Source organism: Triturus cristatus, chromosome 7 (assembly GCF_964204655.1).
Source record: "Triturus cristatus chromosome 7, aTriCri1.1, whole genome shotgun sequence".
Classification (NCBI taxonomy): Eukaryota; Metazoa; Chordata; class Amphibia; order Caudata; family Salamandridae; genus Triturus; species Triturus cristatus.
Window position 1 is genome coordinate 531479270 of NC_140590.1, and position 9135 is coordinate 531488404.

At 59.6% G+C, this 9135-nt stretch overlaps 1 protein-coding gene across 1 annotated transcript in view; it reads left to right on the forward strand.

Annotated features, from left to right (window-relative positions):
• The window catches only part of LOC146810028 (uncharacterized), an 80417-nt gene extending 71597 nt beyond the window's left edge, over positions 1-8820 (forward strand). The window contains exon 3 of the mRNA XM_085614936.1: positions 8363-8820. Coding sequence (XP_085471062.1) covers positions 8363-8820 — 458 coding nt within the window. The remainder of the gene's footprint in view (positions 1-8362) is intronic.
• Positions 8821-9135: the final 315 nt, after the last annotated feature.

A 9135-nucleotide genomic window follows, 5' to 3' on the forward strand; every position in this document is an offset into this window, starting at 1 on the left:
AGTACGATCCTAGATACGAGATTCCTCCCCCTGGGGAGTCTCCCGCCAGTGCCCGGCTACGGTACTTCGAGGGTGGGTCTCAGGGTAGTCAGGACCCTTTCCGGGCTCCTCTGAGGCGCCGTCTAACATTCGCCATGACCTCCCATCGGGTCCCGCAGAAGGATTGGGGGGCAGGGTTGTGGGGACGATTTCTGAGCGAAGGAAGAGACACCCTGCTCGACCTACCCCTCTCTCTGCAGACCTCCTACAGCCACATGAAAGAGGCTCTACTCACAAGGTACGGTCTCACCCCCGAGATGTACCGTCAACGATTCCGGGACTGCAGGAAAATCCCGGGCACCACCTGGGTAGAATATGTAAACTTTTTTAGTCGGGCCTTCGATGGGTGGGTCAAGGGCAGCAAAGTCACCACTCTTGAGGAACCCACCGACCTCCTATTGTGGGAACACCTGGCTGCGAACTGCTTTGTGGAACTACGCCAGCATCTGCTCGACAGCAAACTCACCGATCCCAGGAAGCTGGCGGTGGAAGCAGACCGCTGGACCAACACCCGGGTCACCCGGGGCATGGTAGGAGAATACCCCCGAGCCAGTCAGGGACCACCCCGCCAGAGAGGAGGGGGGAACCAGGGAGGCCAGAGAGAGTCCCAGCCTAGTCCTCCGAAGACCCAATCTCCACCTTTCCCAGCGCCCCCCCCACCAGTAACCGGACCCCCCGGGAGACGGGGACACAGGGTAACCGTCACTTGTTTCCGTTGCCAGAAGCCCGGGCACTACGCCAATGACCCAGAGTGCCCCATGGCCACCCAAAACACCCCTGCAAGACAGATAGCCAACGTAGCTCTGGAGGAGGAGGTTGAGGAAGCCGGGGAATGGGAACCCGCAGCCATGGCCCTAGTATCCCTGGGAGATAGGGAGATGGTCCCTGGTAGCCTCCTGCCCTCCAACACGAAGAAATACGGGCAGCTCGTTAAGATCAATCGCCACCAAATAGAGGCCCTGCGGGACACCGGGGCCAGCATCACCGGTGTCCTCAGGCACTTAGTCCCCGAGGAGCAGGTCCTCCCCAACGTCTTTTGCCCAGTCATTTCCGCCGATAATAGAGAGAGTATGTGTCAGGTAGCTCTGGTGCCGTTTGAGTGGGGTGGAGTAATAGGTAAACTGAGGGTGGCCGTAAGAACCTCCCAGCCGGTCGACTGCCTCCTAGGGAACGACCTGGAGAGTTCGCCCTGGAAGCACGTCGAACGCAAGGCCCACCTAGGGATGATGGGGCTCCCCGAGTGGGTGTGCGCCACCACCCGATCTATGTCAGCCCGACTCACCCCCCTGGGAGAAGTCGAAGACGCCCCGACCGAAGAAGTCAGAGCAGTAACCCCCGAGGGTCCTCCCGTCCCCCCATCGGAGGGGCCCGTCGCCAGCGACGAGCCCTCCCTGTCCGACACCGCCCCGGTCCCTGAGTTAGGCGATCTACCCGAGTTGGCCCAATGGCGCCACGAGGGTGGACCCACCCGGGAGGAGTTTTGCCGGGAGCAAGCCACCTGTCCTTCCCTGGTCGGACTGCGGCGCCAGGCCGAGGGCCAAGCCGCAGGCGACCAAACTGGCACGCACCGAATTTATTGGGAAAATAGCATTTTGTATAGTGAGCAGAAGTCGGTGGAGCTGGGATCCGGACGGGTGCTGGTGGTACCCCTCCGCTTCCGAGACTTCCTCCTGGGCTTAGCCCACGACGTCCCCCTTGCCGGCCACCTGGGTCAAGACAAGACCTACAGCCGTCTCGTGACCCATTTTTACTGGCCTAAGATGAGAGCAGCCGTAGAAGCCCACTGCAAGTCCTGTCCCACGTGCCAAGCTAGCGGGAAGAGTGGGGGGAAGCGCAAGGCTCCCCTCCAACCCTTCCCGGTCGTCAGTACCCCCTTTGAAGGAGTCGGGATCGACATCGTGGGGCCCCTGGACCCCCCCCACCTCCCAAGGTCACCGTTTCATCCTGGTCCTGGTGGATCACGCCACCCGATACCCTGAGGCGATCCCCCTACGTACCGTCACGGCCCCCGTAGTGGGCCGGGCCCTGATGGGGATCTTTTCCCGGGTAGGGTTCCCCCGCGAGGTCGTGAGCGATGGCGGCACTAATTTTATCTCGAGGTACATGACGTCCCTGTGGCAACAATGTGGAGTGTCCTACAAATTCACTACCCCGTACCATCCCCAGGGGAACGGCCTAGTAGAGAGGTTTAACCGGACTCTGAAAGGGATGATCACCGGCCTAGAAGAGCCCCTCCGGCGTAAGTGGGACGTCCTGCTCCCCTGCCTCTTGTTCGCTTACCGAGAGGTCCCCCAGAAGTCCCTAGGGTTCAGCCCGTTTGAGTTGCTCTATGGACACCCCGTCTGGGGTCCCCTCAGCTTGGTTAAGGAAGGGTGGGAGGCGGCACCCCAGACCACCCCACGAGATGTGTTCCACTATGTTCTGACCCTCCGGAACCAGACCAGGAAGTTCCGAGCACTGGCCGAGGCCAACCTAGAGACAAGCCAAGAAGAGATGAAGCACTGGTACGACCAGAATGCCACTCTGGTCGAGTTCCAGCCGGGCCAACAAGTATGGGTCATGGCTCCCGTGAAGCCAGGCGCCCTCCAGGACAGGTGGACCGGGCCCTACAAAGTGATTGAGCGGAAGAGCCCAGTCACATACTTGGTGGACGTCCAGTCGCCCCGGGATCCCCTCCGGGTCCTTCACGTGAACCGCCTCAAGCCTCACTTCGTGCGGACAGAACTAAGCCTCCTGCTGGCCACCGATGACGGGGACGAAGATGAGTCCGATCCCCTCCCGGACCTCCTGTGTGTCAAGGAGCAGGATGGCTCCGTGGAGGGAGTGAATCTCTCCCCAGCTCTCACTACCCAGCAGCAAGAGGACTGCCGCCAGCTACTAGGACAATTTGCCGACCTCTTCTCCCTGATACCCCGACTGGTGTGTCCATGACGTGGACACCGGGGACAGCCCGCCGGTGAGACACCGAGCCTACCGGGTCCCCGACCGGGTCCGGTCCTGCATTCAAGCTGAAGTCTCAAAGATGTTGACCATGGGAGTGATCGAGCCATCTGACAGTCCCTGGGCCAGCCCCGTGGTCCTGGTCCCGAAGGCAGCGGCCCCCGGTTTCGCCCCCGAGCTCCGGTTCTGTGTGGACTACCGGGGGCTCAATGACGTCACCCGAGCCGATGCCCACCCCATCCCACGAGCCGACGAGCTCATTGACCGACTCGGGGCAGCACGGTTCCTCAGCACCTTCGACCTCACCTGCGGATACTGGCAGATTGCGCTCACCGAGGGGGCCAAGGAGCGGTCTGCCTTCTCCACCCCAGATGGGCATTACCGCTTCCGCGTAATGCCCTTCGGAATGAAAAATGCCCCGGCCACCTTCCAGCGACTGGTAAATAGAGTCCTGGCCGGGCTAGAACAGTTCAGTGCGGCATATCTGGACGACATCGCCGTTTTCAGTTCCGGATGGAGTGAGCACCTCCAGCACCTCTGGAGGGTGCTAACCGCCCTGCGCCAGGCAGGCCTGACAGTAAAAGCCAGCAAGTGCCAAATTGGACAAGGATCAGTAGTCTACCTGGGGCACCAGGTCGGGAGTGGCCAGGTCGCCCCTCTACAACCAAAAATCGACGCCATCGTGGCCTGGGAACCCCCCACCACCCAAACGGAGGTCCGAGCCTTTCTGGGCCTCACTGGCTACTACCGCAGATTCATCAAGGGGTATGGCAGCCTTGTCGGCCCCCTCACAGAACTCACATCCAAAAAACAGCCAAAAAAGGTTCAGTGGACAACCGCCTGCCAGGAGGCGTTCGATGCCCTAAAGAAGGCCATGTGCACGGCCCCCGTCCTCCAGGCTCCCGACTACTCCAAGGAGTTTGTAGTCCAGACCGATGCCTCCGAGCATGGCATTGGGGCCGTCCTGTCCCAGATGAATGACCAAGGCCTGGACCAGCCCGTCGCCTTCCTCAGTCGGCGGCTGTTACCCAGAGAACAGCGATGGAGTACCATTGAGCGCGAAGCCTTTGCCGTGGTCTGGGCACTCAAGAAACTACGCCCTTACCTGTTCGGCACCCATTTCAAAGTCCAAACCGATCATCGGCCCTTGCGATGGCTTATGCAGATGCGGGGAGAAAACCCCAAGCGACTGCGGTGGTCAATCTCCCTCCAGGGGATGGATTTCACCGTGGAACACCGTCCGGGGACGGACCACGCCAACGCCGATGGCCTCTCCCGGTTCTTCCGCCTCAGCGAAGAGAACCCCCCAAGATGATGGGCAGTTCTCTCCGGCTTTCAGCTGGGGGGGACGCGTGTTGGACCCGGCCTCGTAACATGGCTCTACTGGTCCCCACACCACCTAACCTGGTGCCGGCGGCCCCAATCCCCCGGCCTCACCAAGCCTTTCCACCAGAACACACGCACTCAACCCGGACACCCTCGTCCATGGCCTCTCTCCTTTCGGTCACCCCGGGCCCGCGTGCCCACTTCATGCACCAAGATGGCCGCCCGGCCCCAGCGCGACCCGGGCCTAGAGGCGCCACTCCGGCTGGAGGACATCACACTTCCAGGGGTTGAGAGAGGGAGGATCAGTTTCTATCGCACCTCTGAACTCCCCTGGGACAATGGGTTTCGATCGGCCCTCCGGCCTCCCTGAAGGCTGGCTCCACGCCTGCTGGGTGTCTGGGACTCCTCCCGACCCGGCCCTGAAAGGATCAAAAGACAATGGCAGGAAACCCCCGACAAGCGACCCCCAGGTGACAAGACCCCTGCCTGCACAGACTCCGGACATCAAAGAGGGGTCGACCTATAACCAGGGGTGCTCTGGGACTGTCCGGCAGATTCGACGCTGGAACAACGAGAGCCTGCTGACGCGGTCGCGGCTCCTGGAACTTAGAACTACCTGAGCCCTGCTGAGTGACTCGCGGCTCCCCGAAGATCGTAAGACCTCCGAACTTGTACCTGAGCCCTGCTGAGTGACTCGCGGCTCCCCGAAGATCGTAAGACCTCTGAACTTGTACCTGAGCCCTGCTGAGTGACTCGCGGCTCCCCGAAGATCGTAAGACCTCCGAACTTGTACCTGAGCCCTGCTGAGTGACTCGCGGCTCCCTGAAGATCGTAAGACCTCCGAACTTGTACCTGAGCCCGCTGAGTGACTCGCGGCTTCCACAGACTCCACTGGTCCCGCCGGACCCCACGACAACCAGCCTACCCCCCAGCTCGAGGATTGTGAGCTGTGCGCCGGGTACATCCTTACCTTGAACTTTTGAGCCAAAGACTGTCCCGCTACCCCCATCCCTTCCGAGACTCATTGAGCCCGCGCTCTCCTTGTACATATTTGCAGTGCTAACCTATTTGATAAAGATTGGTTCCTGAGAACGCACGGTGTGTTGTTTCTGTGTCGTGTGGTGCCCAAAGTACGATCCTCGATACGAGACTTCTCCTCCTGAGGAGTCTCCCGCCAGTGCCCGGCTACGATACTTGAGGGTGGGTCTCAGGGTAGTCAGGACTCCCTTCCCGGGCTCCTCTGAGGTCGCCGTCTAACAGTGGTCAAAAGGGCAGGCGGATAGGTAGCAAAGATGGATAAGTGGCCAAGACGGATAGGTGGCCAAGAAGGATAGGTGGCTAAGACAGATAGGTGACCAAGATGGTGGGTGAATAGGTGGTGGGGGCATAGGTGGCTGAGACAGCGAGTACATAGGTGGCCGAGAGAGCAGGCACATAGATGGCCGATACAGCGGGCGCATAGGTGGCCGACAGAGCGGACGCATAGGTGGCCGATAAGGCTGGCACATTGGTGGCCAAGAGGGCATGTGCATTGGTTGACGAGAGGGCGGGCGCATAGGTGGCTGAGAAGGCAGGTGCATAGGTGGCCAACAGGGCGTGGGCATTGGTGGCAAAGAGATCGTGCATTGGTTGCCCAGAGGGGGCACGCATTGGTGGCCGAGAGGGCGGGTGGATTGGTGGCCAAGAGGGATAGGTGGCCAAGAAGGATAGGTGGCCAAGACTGATAGTTGGCCAAGATGGTTGGTGGATAGGTAGCCAGGATGGCTGGCAGATAGGTGGCCAGGAGGGCGGGCAGATAGGTGGCCAGAAGGTCGGGCAGATCTTTGGCCAGGAGGGCAGGCAGATAAGTGGCCAGGAGGGCAGGCAGATAGGTGGCCAGGATGGCGGCCGAGTAGGTAGCCAAGAGGGTGGGTGGATAGGTGACCAAGAAGGCGGGCAGATCGGTGGCCAAGAGGTTGAGCGGATAGGTGCCCAAGAGGGCAGGTGGATAGGTAGCCAAGAGGGATAGGTGGTCAAGAGGGCAAGCGAATAGGTGGCCAAGATGGATAGGTGGGCAAGAAAGGTAGGTGGCCAAGACAGATAGGTGACCAAGATGCGGGCGGGGCGGTGGCAGACGCATAGGTGGCCAAGACAGCGGGCACATAGGTGGCCAAGAGGGCAGACACATTGGTGGCTGAGAAGGCGGCTGCATAGGTGACCAAGGAGGCGGGCGCATTGGTGGCCGAGAGGGTGCGTGCATAGGTTGCCGAGAGGGCGCACAGATAGGTGGTCGAGAGGGCATGCACTGGTGGCTGAGAGGGGCCACGCATTGGTGGCCGAGAGGGTGGGCGAATTGGTAGCCAAGAGGGATAGGTGGCCAAGACTGGTAGCTGGCCAAGACTGATAGCTGACCAAGATGGCTGGCAGATAGGTGGCCAGGATGGCTGGCAGATAGGTGGCCAGGAGGGTGGGCAGATACGTGGCCAGGAGGGCAGGCAGATAGGTGGCCAGGAGGGCAGGCAGATAGGTGGTCAAGAGGGCGGGCGGATGGGTGGCCCAGAGGGCTGGTGGATAGGTGACCAAGAGGGCGGGCAGATAGGTGACCAAGAGGGTGGGGGGATAGGTGCCCAAGAGGGTGGGTGGATAGGTGGCCAAGAGGGATAGGTGGTTAAGAAGGCAAACAGATAGGTGGCCAAGAGGGTGGGCGAATAGGTGCCCAAGAGGGCAGGTGGATAGGGGCCAAGATGGATAGGTGGCCATGAAGGATAGGTGGCCAAGACAGATAGCTGACCAAGATGGCAGGCAGGGAGGTGGCAGGCACATAGGCGGCCGAGACAACACGTGCATAGGTGGCTGAGAGGGCAGGCGCATAGGTGGCCGAGAGGGTGGGCGCATAGGTGGCCGGGAAAGCGGGCGCATAGGTGGCCAAGAAGGTGGGCACATTGGTAGCAGAGAGAGCATGCGCATTGGTTGCAGAGAGGGCGGGCACATACGTTGCCGAGAAGGCAGGTCTATAGGTGGCCAAGAAGGCAGGCGCATTGGTGGCCCAGAGGGCAAAAACATTGGTGGCTGAAAGGGCGCGCGCATTGTTGGTCGAGAGGGCGCGTGCATTGGTGGTTGAGAGGGGGCGCGCATTAGTGACCGAGAGTGCTGGCAGATTGATGGCCAAGAGGGACAAGTGGCCAAGAGGGATAGGTGGCCAAGACTGATAGTTGGCCAAGACTGCTGGCACATAGGTGGCCAGGATGGCTGGCAGATAGGTGGCCAGGATGGCTGGGGGATAGGTTGCCAGGACAGCTGGCAGGTAGGTGGCCAGGATGGCTGGCAGATAGGTGGCCAGAATGGCTGGTGGATAGGTGACCAGGACGGCAGGCGCATAGGTGGCTGAGAAGTCGGGCTCCTAGGTGGCAGACAAGGTGAGCGCATAGGTGGCCAAGAGGGTGGGCGCATTGTTGGCCAAGAGGGTGTGCGCATTGGTTGCCGAGAGGGCAGGCGCATAGGTGGCTGAGAAGGTGGGTGTATAGGTGGCCAAGAAGGCGGGCGCATTGGTGGCCGAGAGGGTGCGCGCATTGGTGACCGGTAGGGCGCGTGGATAGGTAGCTGAGAGGGTGCACATTGGTGGCTGAGAGGGGGCGCACATTGGTGGCCGAGAGGGCGGGCGAATTGAAGGCCAAGAGTGACACTTTGAGTACCTTTATCGAGGACTCCCAGTTCCTCGACCATCAACAGGCTGGATTCAGACCCAATCACTCCACAGAATCTGTTATACTTTCAGTTATGGAGGAACTGCGGAGAGGGGCGGACTCTAACATCAGCCAAGTCTTGGTGCTCCTGGATTTGTCGGCCGCCTTTGACACGGTCGACCATGATATTTTGGTCGGCCATGTCGGGGAGGCCGGCATCCAGGGCTCTGCGTTGGCCTGGGTCCGCTCCTTCTTGAGCAACCGCCACCAGGCGGTTCGGCTCTCTCAGTTTTCCGCGGATGAGGTTGAGCTAACCTGTGGTGTCCCGCAGAGATCCTCCTTATCCCCCCTTCTTTTTAATTTATACCTTACCCCCCTTATCTGCTCTTTACAAGGCAGTGGTGTTACCGCGTTTAACTATGCGGATGACATTCAGCTGGTCTTCAACATCAACTCTACGGCCCAGTCCATTGACAATTTCCAAACCATTCTTTGTCATATCAGCGACTGGATGGGGGCGAATCATCTGAAACTTAACCCCGACAAGACAGAACTTCTGCTTGTCGGGGGCACAATCAACCCCTGGAATTCCACCTTTTGGCCCACCAGGTTGGGCACCCCCCCTAATCCCGTCAGCTCAGTGAAGAGCCTTGGGATCATCATTAGCAATGATCTCTCGATGAAATCCCAGATCAGTGCGGTGGTGTCTTCCAGCTTCTTCCAGCTGAGAAAAATCCGTAAGATTGCCCGCTTCCTGACCACTGAAGCCCTTACTTTGGTATTACTGGCGCTTGTCATCTCCAGGATAGATTATGCCAACTCCCTTTATGTTGGCATACCTGTATACCAATGAAAAAAGCTTCAACTGGTCCAGAACCAGGCAGCACGGCTCATTCATCACCAACCTAAACACCAACACGTTCGTCCCCTCTTGAAATCTCTTCACTGGCTCCCTGTCACTGAGCGGTGTAAATTTAAACTGGGCTGCATTATCTTTAAGTCCCTTGTTGGTACAGGACCCTTGTTTATTTCTTCACTCCTGCACCCATATGTCCCTTCTCGCAACCTTCGTTCCTCCCATCTGGCTTTACTCCAGATCCCAACTTTTAAACGTAAAAAACATGGAGGACTAAGGTTCTCATTCCTTGCCCCCTCTTTTTGGAACGCT